The 13053-nt window shown below is 48.1% G+C and overlaps 1 protein-coding gene across 1 annotated transcript in view; it reads left to right on the forward strand.

Moving 5' to 3' along the window:
* Positions 1 to 9272, forward strand: part of Rnf130 (ring finger protein 130) — a 108611-nt gene extending 99339 nt beyond the window's left edge. Inside the window, exon 8 of the mRNA XM_076578255.1 lies at positions 7338 to 9272. Coding sequence (XP_076434370.1) covers positions 7338 to 7447 — 110 coding nt within the window. The 3' untranslated portion in view covers positions 7448 to 9272. The remainder of the gene's footprint in view (positions 1 to 7337) is intronic.
* The last annotated feature ends 3781 nt before the right edge of the window (positions 9273 to 13053 follow it).

The raw sequence follows: 13053 nt of genomic DNA on the forward strand, positions 1-13053 counted from the left end.
GGAACCAAAACTACACAGAGAAACCCTGTCTCAAAAAACGAGAGAGAGAGAGAGAGAGAGAGAGAGAGAGAGAGAGAGAGAGAGAGAGAGAGAGAGAGAGAGAGAACTACCACCGTCCACAGAAAACTTAAGGAGAAAAGTCCATGAAACCTACAGACAGCTCTTAAAATGAATAAGCAGATTTGGCAGTCAGTCACACTTCAGTACCAAGCCAGGCCATCTGACCCAGCAGTTCTGCACCCAGTCAGCAAGCTCCTGTCTTTTTACAATAATATACCAACAATAAGCAATTAAAAATACAACTTTCAAAAAGCTGTGTTTATAAGAGTATCAAATATGAAGGAATATATCTAAGAGAAAATGCAGGGCTTCTATGCAGAAAGCCATTGTGCATTACTGAGACATTCAAGGTGACGTAACAGAAGGAATGTAACAAGTTGAAGGATGAAAAGACTCAGTACTGTCTCATATTAATCTGCAGATCCACGGAAGGTTCTAAAGATTCCAGGAGACAAGTGTAGAGAGGCATAATTTGAAAAACTTGCTAAATTTAGAGTTTATATGGAAATGAAAAGGGCCAGAATATCAAGATCTCCTGAGGGGCAGATAAGCAGGAGGACTTACAGAAAGACTGCATAAACCAAGGGCTGCATAAACCTAGTCTGGCTGGAGGGCAGACTAGGAGAATCACAGTAACTCCTGAGCTCTGTGCAGCTGGGACATAGTGTGGCATGGGATCAGGAGGGCCTGTGCAGGATCTGCCATGTCAGCTGATGTCTGTACAGGGGCAAGAGAATTCCAATTCCTACCATACTTGAAATTTTTTTTTTTTTTTTTTTTTTTTTTTGGTTTTTCGAGACAGGGTTTCTCTGTGTAGCTTTGCGCCTTTCCTGGAACTCACTTGGTAGCCCAGGCTGGCCTCGAACTCACAGAGATCCGCCTGGCTCTGCCTCCCGAGTGCTGGGATTAAAGGTGTGCGCCACCACCGCCCGGCAAAGAAATTTTTTAATGGAATGAACCATGGACCTAAATGTGAAAGGCTGAACAATGAAGCTTCCAGAAGGTATAATTGAGTGTCTTTTAAAACTTTGCATTTTGGCAGAGTTAATCATAACTTTTAAGAACCACAAACTGAGCTGGGTGTGGTGGTGCATGGCTTTAGTCCCAGCACTCGGAAGGCAGAGGCAGGCGGATCTAAGTTTGAGGCCAGCCTGGTCTACAAGGTAAATTGCAGGACAGCCAGGGCTAAGTAGAGAGACCCTGCCTTGAAAACCCAAATAAGATATGATATATTAATTAAATATATTAATTAAAAAATTATCAGAATACACTGTTTGGGGAGAAGATTCCTAAAAGTTGTACCCTTCACTAAGGACTCACTCAGAATAAAGAAGGCTGCCAGGCCTGGTCGGGTAAGCCTGTAATCTCAGCACTCAGAGTTCAAGGCCAGTCTGGACTACACAGCAAACGCTGTCTTTTAAGACGAGAAGAGAGGGGGTTTGGAGAAGAAAAGAGAGAGAGACTGACAATTTGCCTTTTTTAAAAAGGAAGAAGTAGGGAGTTGGGGATTTAGCTCAGGGGTAGAGCGCTTGCCTAGCAAGCACAAGGCCCTGGTTCGGGCCTCAGCTCTAGGAAAAAAAAAAAAAAAAAGGAAGAAGGAGGCGTCTGGACATGGCTTTCCCCAAGGAGAAAGGGAGGCATTAGTGATGGGGGTCGCACTAGAGGGAATTGCAGGGTGCTGGTAGCATTCTGTTTTTTGATGTCGGGTGTCTTGTCTTTGTGGAAATTCATAAAATTCGCACATTTCTCAATAACATCACGTAGCCCATAACAACAGCAACAAAATCAAGAAAGGGGTCAAGAATAAATACTCTATATCCTTGGCAAAAGCAGCCTCACCCGTCTCTGAATTGTACTGTGTGTGAGTGTGTGCATGTGCATGTGTGTCTTTTCAAGGAATCCAGTTGACAGATGCAGGTTAGTGAACTAAATGTGGACATTCTTAGTTCCTGCTCTCTTTAGGTGCTGATTGAACCCAGGGCCTTGTGCATAATAAGCACGAGCCCTGTTTGACCAGCTAGAGAAAGGGAGAGGTCAATGGTGTCAGCTGACCCTAACAGAAAATGTTAGCTCATGCCAGATCCTGATGGCTTTATTTCCTCCTGCTGAGCAGAAAGCATTTATATTTACCACTTAAAAACATGGTAGCCAGGCGGTGGTGGCGCACGCCTTTAGTCCCAGCACTCGGAAGGCAGAGGCAGGTGAATCTCTGTGAGTTCGAGGTCAGCCTGGTCTACAGAGTGAATTCCAGGAAAGGTGCAAAGCTACACAGAGAAACCCTGTCAAAAATAAAATAAAAACCACGATAGACTGTTTACTGTTAGACGGTGCAGGTTGAACTGGAAACCAAGATGGAGAGCTCAGAAAACAAACAACCAATTTTTTATTGGGACCTGACTCTCGGGAGCCACTTTGTACAGACAATAAGTAAGCACCTTTGACTTGCCCTGGATTTTAAGATGCAGATTGTTTCTTCTTTTTATTGTGTGTGAGTGGGTATTTTGCCTGCTTCTGTCTTTGCACCATGTGCATGTGGTGCCCCAAGAGGCCAGAAGAGGGCATCAGCTCTCCTGAAGCTGAAGGGACAGGAAGTTGTAACCACCATGCCCCTAACTGCTGAGGCATCTCAGCAGTCCAGTGGCTGTGTGCATAAAATGACAGTGCAACCCTTAATTCCTACCAATTCAGACATAAGCAAACGCTGTACTTGTGGATGACGTCACAGGGGAAGACTCTCAACAACCTCGGAACTGGTGCAGGTACCTTAAACTGACACAAAAGCACAGGCTATGAAAGGGAAAGAAGTCAATAAATTGAATTTTACCAAAATTTGGAGCTTGCTCTTCAAAAATCATTGTTATTAAAATGAAAAGCCTCTCTTGACGAAGTATTTTCAAAACATTTTTGACAAAGAGCTTGGATCTCAAATTTTTTTATAACTCAAAAAACAAAAGCAAGTGGGTCATGCCTTTAAAGAACTCCAGCACTTGCCAGGCGGACGGTGGCTGAGCATTCCCTTCATCCCAGCAGAGGCAGAGGCAGGTGGATCTCAGTGAGTCTGAGGCCAGCCTGGTCTATGTAGCAAGTTCCAGGACAGCCAAGGCTGCCCTATGAGACCATATCCAAAAGAAGGGGTCTGAGGAGTGGCTCCATGGTGGAGCTCTGGTCTAATGTGCACAGTGCTTCAGGCTCCAGCCCCAGAACCTACCCCCCAAAAAGAAATAGAGTTGCTGATACACGCATGAAAAGATGCCCAGCATCGTTAATCACCAGCAAAGGACAAATTAAAGCTGTAAGGAGAGGGCCTAGAAAGATGACTCAGCAGTTAAGAGCACTTGCTGCTCTCAGAGAGGACCCAGGTTCTGTTCCCAGCACCCACATGGTGGCTCACAACCACCTGTAACTCCAACACCAGGGAATCTAATGACTTCGTCTGATCTCTGTGGATACCAGGCACATACATGATACACACATACATACAGGCAAAACGCTCATACACATAAAATGGAAACAGATTCTTAAAAAATAAGAGGATAGCTGAGTGGGGTGGTACACACCTGTAACTGCAGCATTTGGGAGATGTAAGCAGGAAAATCAGGAGTTCAAGGTTACACAGAAAGTTCCAAGCCAACCTGGGCTACATGAGACTCAAAAAAAGGGATGGAAGTATGAAAGAAGAGAGAGAAACACTTTAAGAAGACACCACTTACAATCTAGAAGGACTAAGATTTAAAAGATTGACGCATTGCCGGACAGAGGTGGCACACGCCTTTGATCCCAGCATTTGGGAGGCAGAGGCAGGGGATCTCTGTGAGTTCAAGGTTAGCCTGGTCTACAGAGTGAGTTCCAAGACAGCTAGGACTGTTACACAGAGAAACCCTGTCTCAAAAAAATAAAAAAAAAAAAAAAAAATTGCCGCATCATTGACCAGAGGAACTGGGATTTTCACCCACTGCGCAAAGGTCTATAAAACAGCACAGCTGCTTTCCATGAACCACCTGGGAGCCCTTACAGAGTTAAGTCTAAGCTAGCCAGACGGCCACTCCTGGGAATTTAACCCAAGAGATAGTGAAATCACGGCTTCATGCAGAGCTTGTATGTGCATGTTCATAGCAGCTTTCAATGTTCAACATTCTAGAAAGATGCAAGATAAACTGTTTCCATGGTGACAGGAATAAGATGGGAAGAGAGGAAGGGATTACTAAAAGATTTTAGGAAATTTTCTCTTAACTGCTGAGCCATCTCTCCAGCCCCTGAACTTACAATCATCTTGCCTCTGTTTCCCAAGTGCTGGGATTCCAGGCCTGGGGCTCCAGCTGGTCTTATGTGGGACCCTCTCCCCACCCCGTACCAGGAGTTGAACCTAGAGGTGTTTTTTTGTTTTTGTTTTTGTTTTTTTTTATTTTTATTTATTTATTTATTTATTTATTTATTTATTTTTTGGTTTTTTTGAAACAGGGTTTCTCTGTGCAGTTTTGCGCCTTTCCTGGAACTCACTTGGTAGACCAGGCTGGCCTCGAACTCACAGAGATCCGCCTGCCTCTGCCTCCCGAGTGCTGGGACTAAAGGTGTGCGCCGCCGCCGCCGCCGCCGCCGCCGCCGCCGCCGCCGCCGCCGCCGCCACCACCACCACCCGGCTGAACCTAGAGTTTTATGTGAAGGCTCTGTTACTAGGATTTATGCCGGTCCTTCTTTTCATGGAGACAGGCCCGGTTAAGTTCTCCAGGGAGGCCTTGAACTTGCAGTGCCCTGGCCTCTGCCTCTTCAGCAGTGGAGAACACAGAACATTTAGGCAGGTGTTGGACATGTTCACATTTATGGTTGATAGGCATACCCTAAAATCTTTGCCTTGTAGAATTATCTGCTTGTGTGTGAGAGAGTACACACAAATGTGTGCTGGTGTGCGTGTTTGTGCAGATGCAGAGGCCAGGCGAGAGCCTCCCATCCCTCAGACCTGGAGCTGCAGGTGTTTATGGAAAGCCTGGCTTGCTACATGGGTGCTGGGATCGGAACTCTGGTCCTCATGACTGTGCAACGCACTCCTGACCACTGAGCCATCTCTCTAGCTCCCTGTAAAACCTCGTGAAGTTGTAAACTTTAATCATGTTCATTTTCCTTTATTTCCCTGTTACCTCCGTAAAGTCACAGCAACAAAACAGGGCCATGCAGAAAAGAAAACAGGAGTGTGGCTTGGTGACAAGCGGTCAAATAGTATAAGCACTGAGGGTTTTAAATTATCAAAAAATAACTAGCTGGGGTGGGGTGGTGGTAGAGCACGTCTTTAATCCCAGCACTTGGGAGGCAGAGGCAGGCGGATCGAGGAAAGCCAGAGCAATACCCAGAGAAACCTGTTTCGAAAAATCAAAATAATAATAGTAATAATTAATAATAATAATAACAACAATTACTCGGTACAATGTTTATGGGGAGAGGAAGGGGCTAGAAATAGAAAAAAAGTCCTAATGTTCCACAGTGGAAATTGAATATAAAGTCTAAGAGTAAAAAAATATGAGGCTCAAAATTGGTACCTTTGGGCTGGCAAGATCAAGCCTGATGAACTGGATTTCAGTCCCTGGAACCCACATGGGTCTACTCCTGAAAGTTGTTCTCAGGCTGGGCGGTGGTGGCACACGCCTTTGATCCCAGCACTTGGGAGGCAGAGCCAGGCAGATCTCTACGAGTTCGAGCGCAGCCTGGTCTACAGAGTGAGTTCCAGGACAGGCACCAAAACACAGAGAAACCCTGTCTCAAAAAAATAAAAAAATAAAAAAAAAATTTAGGTTCAACTCCTGGTACGGGGTGGGGAGAGGGTCCCACATAAGACCAGCTGGAGCCCCAGGCCTACAATCCCAGCACTTGGGAAATAGAGGCAAGATGATTGTAAGTTCAGGGGCTGGAGAGATGGCTCAGCAGTTAAGAGAATTTGCTGCTCTTACCGAGGATCTCAGCTCGGTTCCCAGCATCCATGTGGTACCTCATAACTGTAACTCCTCCAGTTTTGGGGGATCGTGCAAGCACACACTCATGTGTATAAAATAAAGTTAATGTTCAAGGCCAACATGGCTATGCTATATAAAAATATACTGTATACTCCCCCCCCAAAAAAAACACATTATATTTAATTATTAATTTACCAAACCATGTGAAGGTGTAGCTTTAATATTAATTAAAGCTTTTTCATTTGTGTGGGTGGTTGCACGTTTGTGTGGGTAGATGTGTAAGAGTGTGTATGAGGAGGCCAAAGGTCAGCTGTGGGTGTTGTTTCTTAGTCATCTACCTTGTTTGAGACAGGGTCTCTCCTTTGACCTGGAGCCCAATTCTTAGACGAGACTGTGGCCAGGGAGCTCCTGGGTCTGCTTGTCTCTGCCTTCCCAGAGTTGGGATTATTCTCAGCTTTTCTATGTGGATTATGGATGTGGAACTCAGGTCCTTATGCTCTAGAGCACCTTTTGCCTGTTGAGCCCTGAATTAAAACTTTAATTTTAAAAATTGTTTTCTTACATTTGACTTTGTGTGTGTGTGTGTGTGTGTGTGTGTGTGTGTGTGTGTGTGTGTGTGTGTGTGTGTGTGCTCGCGCGCGCGCGCATGCCTGCCGTATAAAGTTCTGTGAGGACAACTTGCAGGAGTCAGTTTTCTGCTTCCACCATGTGGGGCCCGGGGATCAAACTCACGTCATCAGGCTTGGTAGCAAGCCTTTACTATCTCTCTAGTCCCAAACTATTAAGTGTGTTATCAGGATCCTCGACACTCGCCACCCAGAATTCCCAGGTTTTCCCAGCTGCTGGAGTGCTTCTGTGCCCTCATCCCTGAAGGCCGGTCTAGGACAGAGGTTCAGAGCAGGACAGGATGTCTTTCTATGATTGTGTCACTCAGAAGTCTTCAGGATGGTCAATAAAATCCCTTCAAGAGCATCCAGTAGCTTTTGCTCTGAAGTCAGGAGGATCACAGATTCAATGACATCTCTAGCCATAGTGAGTTCAAGGCCAGTCATGTCTACGTGAAACCCTGGTTCAAAAAACAACAGACAAGTCAGTCATGCTTACAAGGTGGAAAGACAGCTCTGGTGCAGGGCTCCTTCAGCATGTTAGAGGCCCCGGGTTCCAGCCCCAGCACTGAGGAACATAACGCCTACATTATTTCCATCTAGTGCTAAGAGGCCACACTGAAGGAGACACTTGTGGAACTACAGTGTTTCAAAGCTGATGAACACCCTCCAGCGTCCTACGGCCCCCGGGCTAAAGGCCACACTAAGTATGTCTTTCTTGTTCCTTCTTCAGGTGGGCACTTCTTTCACCGGAACTCCCTGTCACCTCGTAGTCTGGTGTACGAAAGTGAATTCTCCACCATCGAACCATCCTTGGACATGTATGATGAGAACAAAACCTGATTTTTTTTTTAAATGGGCTGCTGGGGGTCCCTCCTTTTGAGATTTGATTTATGGTCACCTTTCTTTTGTATTTTTCTGTCATCGTCCGTTTTGGAAGAATGGCAGTAGCTCTGGGTGCAAGTTGGGGTTCAGAGTTAAATTGCAGAGTTCCCCCAAGGTGAGGTTTGAGGACAGCATTATTGCCCAGATGAGCCTCATGGTACTGACTACCCACCCAGAGCCAACCACTGAGCATGGGCACCCCATGACCCTTGCCGTTTCCAGAGAAGAGGTGGGGCCGGGGGAGCTAATGAGGCGTTTGTTGCAAATGTGTCCGTGTCCCCAAATAGTCGCACGCTGTTCTGTGTCAGGGTGGCATTGGGGTTTTGTAAAATACATTTGTGGTCCTCACACGCACACGAAAGCCTGCAGATAAAATGTCCCACCGAGGCAGAAGATGAGTCATGGCTCTCGGACCCGCTTCACTTTGTCCTCTGTCTCTCACTGTTCTTCCTGGCAAAAGGCCTCTTCCTTTAGGGAGTCCTCCAACAGAAGATTCATCTTCCTTTCGCCCTCTAGACTGGACAGCCTGTTTTCCTCCAGAGCTTGGAGGACACAGGCCACGGGACCCGAGTCAGCCCTCACAGCATCAGACAGTCATCACTTTCCAGCATCTGTGAAGAGCACGACATAGATGACAAGTATTTACACAGACACTAGACATGGGAGGCATCTGTCCCCACTGCCTGTGGTGAATATGGGGAGGTGGCACCAGGAGCCTAGCATGATGACCGCACGGGACACGGTTAACGGTCATCAACACCAGAATAGTTTTCAATGTTTTATTGGGAAGTACAAACCAACATCCTGTGAAATACCAAATGGGGGACCCCTCTTCCATCCTGATTGTCTAGTCCAGGGCTATCCTGCCAGCATCAGCACCAACATGAAGAAACACTGGAGTGCTGGCAGCCAGACTTTAAGAAGAGGATGCTGTGGCCAGCATGGTGGACACTGGGGACATATGTGCTCATCCCACACATCCAGAATGACATCAAGGCAACTAACACAAGAGAAACTTACGGCCTACAGTGTGGGACCAGGATGAGCAAGTCACCTCCTTTCTACAGAAGCTCATGCCACCGTCAGCCTGCTGCTCACCAGGGCTGTGAAGATGGTCAGATCCTGGTTAGGAGATTGCAGCCCCAGCATCCAGACATGTGTGTGACGCACGGGCAGGTGGGGAGGCTCCCACCTGTCACTGTTATTGGCTCTGTGGGTCGTAGGTTTGAGGCATGTGTGTGCCATCTTCACACATGTGGCTGCTTCTCTCTCACAGCATCTTGTAACATATGTCACTAAGATCCCTCAGGTGCCCTCAGAGAACCTTAGTGCTGACCTTAGCCTGTAAGAACCTGGTCGCAGGGTGAGCCCGCATACTTCGCTTGAGTAATTTGAGGCTGGAACAGGGCCGACCTCCAGGGTCCTAACTGCTTTCACTCTTCACTGCTTACCAAGGGCTTTTGTCTTTCCTTTTTATAGTCTTTGTACTATAAAAATATTTTTGATAAAGTTTCAGTAGATTACCGTTCTGAAAGACAGGTTCTCAGTGAGAGCGTTCTCAGCAGGAGAGTAGACTGCCACGGTCCAGAGGCTCGGGCAGAGTGCTCGGTGCGGCAGACGGCAGATGCTGTCATTGTCGTGTTGTCATAGCCTGGCCTTGTTTTCTCCATCACCAAAACTCAGATCCCAGTGAACCATTTTCTTCAGGTCTCAACAGTCTTATAAAGGCAAATATATCAAATTCCACTCTAGACAATTTCTTTACTGGAAAAAAAAAAGGAAAGGAGAAGAATTGCTTGGGGGAAAAATGTTTAAATTGAGTCCTCTAAAATTCGACCGAGACAGTGTTTGAATCCCTGGGAAGTCAGGGCATGTGTTCGCTGTAGGACATTCACGGAGGCAGTCCTCAGGAGGGCATTTACTCAGAATAGTGCTCCAGACACCAGGTGACCCCTTTTCCTGAAAACTCCAGAATGTCCTGTGTTCATCAGGAGGGGACTGGCTTCTTTGTTGAGGGCATGTGCTTTGGGAGGACAGAAGACATAACGGCTTCCTGCCAGCAGCTATGATGAAGGGACTCCCGTGAAGCCACCCAGGTCTCCAGGCGGAGCTGGGTGCAGAACCATTACCACACGCCACAGAAGACACACCCAGCAGGATCTACAGCCACAGGCAGCCTTAGCTGTGGACTGCAGCCATATGAACAAAAAGGCTTAAGCTTTCGAGATGCCTAGCTCCCTGTGGAGGAGGCACTCTGGGCCAGTCACTTCCAGGAGAAAGGAGAGCTGACTGGCTGGATGTCCAGGTGTGAAGTCTCCGGAGGGTCTCTGGAAGTAATGAGTGTGTCCATCCAGGGTCTTACCTTTATTCCCCTCCTAGGAAAACAGGCTCTACCACCAACAGTTTAAAACTCTTTCCAAGGCCCCTACGCCTTGCTTTTGAGTCAGGCTCCATCTCCTGGTCCTTCTTGTCATTCCCTCACGGGAACATTACAAGGCACGTCCCTGAACACCAGTCTGTCCGGAAGCTGAGTCTCTGCTTCCCAACTGCCCTGATGTGTGACAGCCCCAGATGCCAAAAGATGTGGTCAGAAAGGCATTAAGCAAAAGATTACTGAATCTTACTAATTGGTGCGTCCTATGGACTTTATAAGTCTTCCTAGTTTGCTCACCCCTCACCGGCAGGCACACTTTCACTGATCTATGTGCTAAATGACACCAAACTAAGGAAAAATCTGCATGGTCTTTTTCTGTTAACCTTCACTGTTTGGGACCTCGTTTGCTACAAGAACACAAGACTATGATTTTACATCGGGGGTCCTCCCGACAAGGGGTCACTGCTCATAAATGTCAAGAAAGGAAGCTGCCAAAGTTAGGACTAGGATCATGGAGTTAGTTTTGTCAATGGTTTTTTTTTTTTTTTTTTGAGACACGGTTTCTCTTTGTAGCCCTGGCTGTCCTGAACTCACTCTGTAGATCAAGATGGCCTTGAACTTGAACTCAGAGATCCTCCAGCCTCTTTCTCCTGAGTGCAGTGTTTAAAGCTTTTTGCCACTAGGCCCGGGCTGTTGACAGACTTTTTATAAAGTTCTTATTGTGTACCTGACTCATGCACTTGGAGTTGGTAGTCAAGATGGATTGGTGGTAGTCATGAAGACTTGGAGGGTGAGCGTGCATCTCAGTGGTCTGACACCTCAGCGCTTGAGCATTTCTGGCTGTCCTGCAAACTGGCATGTGGGCAACAGTCCGCAGAGTGAGAGCCATGGAATGAGGTGGGTCTTCAGGAGACAGTTCCCAGGGCACAGGTGGAGGGCAGCCGTGTCTGCAGAGTGGGGGGAGGGCCCTGAGGAGGACCAGGAGTCAGGCAAGGGCCTTGGGTTGCAGCAGCTCCCCTTGTGGGGCAGGGGAAGCTCCAGAACTTCAGTTGGAAAAAGAACACTGTGAGCAATAGGCTGTGTGAGAGGCGGGCCCTGCAGGGGGCTGACAGGCAAGCACTCGGCTTAGAACCACGGGACCCCAGACTGAGCTGTGTGAGAGGCAGGCCCTGCAGGGGGCTGACAGGCAAGCACTCGGCTTAGAACCACAGGACCCCAGACTGAGCTGACTGAACAAGGGGCCTGAGAGATAGAAGTGGGAATCAGATTTATTCATTTATTTATTGTTTATTTCCTTCCTTCCTTTTTTTCTCCCCTGAGACAGAGTTTCTTTGTGTAGCCGTGGCTGTCTTAGAACTCGCTCTGTAGACCAGGCTGGCCTCTAACTCATGTAGATCCACCTGCCTCTGCCTTCTGAGTGCTGGGACTAAAGGTGTGCACTGCCGCCACCCATCCTGGGAGCCAGATTTCTAATCTCAGTGATTGGGTGAATGTTGGTAGGGTCCAAAAGAGCCCATAAAACCCAGCCCTGGCGTGGTCTCTACATGATCACAGGCCCTGGGAGGCGCTGTATCTTCCCCTCCGCCACCCTGTGCAGAGGTTTGTGTACTAGGCACATGTGCTCACCCTGGTAGAGGTGAACCCTTAATACCGATGATGATGTCAGCCGGAGAGAAGCTGGGCTAGGGAGTGCTGATTGGTAGGGATGGCAAACAGAAGAAGCTACCGGAGACGCTAATGTAGAAAAATGAGTGTGAGGAATTGCCCCATTCAGGAAAGGGGGGCCTGCCAGCCCTCCTTCTCCAGTGAACAGAATGGGAAGTGTGTGCGCTTAAACTCTAATGTGGCCCCTTGGAGAGGAGGCAGGAGGGAGTCATTATCCCAGGGCAACTGTCCTGACACCACAGCTTGACACAAGTGCCTTCTGCCCAGATCAGAGGAGGGCAGTGCTTACAGAAGTGCATGGGGCCAGTGGCGCACACCTTTGATCCCAGCACTCCGGAGGCAGAGCCAGGCAGATCTCTGTGAGTTCAAGGACAGCCTGGTCTACAGAGTGAGATCCAGGACAGGCTCCAAAGCTACACAGAGAAACCCTGTCTCGAAAAACCAAAAAAAAAAAAAAAAAAAAAAAAGCATAGCATTCTGCCTTGTTCGGGCCCTGTGGGTGCATCACTCCAAAACTTTGACACAGCCCCCGGTTAACCTGTCTGGAAAAGGAGGAGTGTATGAGATGCTTGGATGTGGTTGAGGCCACTGCCAGACTGGAAAAATGCCTTACAGGAGTGGCGGGCACTAAGATGCCTGTGTCTGCCTGAGTGTATCTGCAAACAGCAGGCGAAGCAAAGCTAATGGACAGCTGCTCTGGCAGACTCCTTGCCTCTGACTGGCTGGCTGGCCCCTTGGTCCTCTGCAGATCACAGTATTCACAAGTCAACACCAGCCTCGTGGAGCCTGGGTGGCAGGGGCTGAAGTCAGTGGTCAGGAGGCCACCTTGTAGCCAAGGAACTCCTCCAGGGCTCTGGCAGGATTGATAGGTCCCACTCTTCTTTATCAGTGATCCCAGAACGCTGACCTCTGAGGAAGACAGGCCAGGTGGGCTGTAGCAGGCCTGGAATAAAAGCAGTCACCCGTGTCTTCCAGGGCTGTGGCTCCACCAGCCTACGGTGGCGACTGTAGAGGCAGAGGGGGCTGTCGGCCTCAGCTGCTAGAAGGGTGACATTTCTGCATTACAGACATGGTTCTTAGAGCTCTGAAAAGGCCCTGTGGAGGCTGCCCGTCCCTGATTACCCTCCTGTAGTCCTCCATAGGTCACACTTTTTTTTTTCCCTGCTTTCTTCTCTCTGACTTGGGAAAAAAGAAGAAACGTATGGCAAAAGGCAGAGTAGCCTTTGAACTTGGTGCAACCCAAGTATTGAACTTTGAGGAGGATTCATTGCCGCCAGAGTAACTAGGGCCTCTGCCCCAGGATCACTCAGTTTCCTTCTATTGACTTTTTAAGACAGGCCCGAGGTGGCCCGGACCCTCTTCACAGCCTAAAAGAGTGATCTTTCTCCGAAGCATCGGTGAGGGCCGGAGCTGAAGATGGAGCCCTCACTCAGCAGTTAGCGCTTTTACAAACTGCCCTCATCCCCCTCCTGAGGAAAGGTGGATCTGCCAAGCTGCCCGCCTCCCCTAGAGTGGACCCTCCGTC

This window comes from Peromyscus maniculatus, chromosome 8 (assembly GCF_049852395.1).
Source record: "Peromyscus maniculatus bairdii isolate BWxNUB_F1_BW_parent chromosome 8, HU_Pman_BW_mat_3.1, whole genome shotgun sequence".
NCBI lineage: Eukaryota > Metazoa > Chordata > Mammalia > Rodentia > Cricetidae > Peromyscus > Peromyscus maniculatus.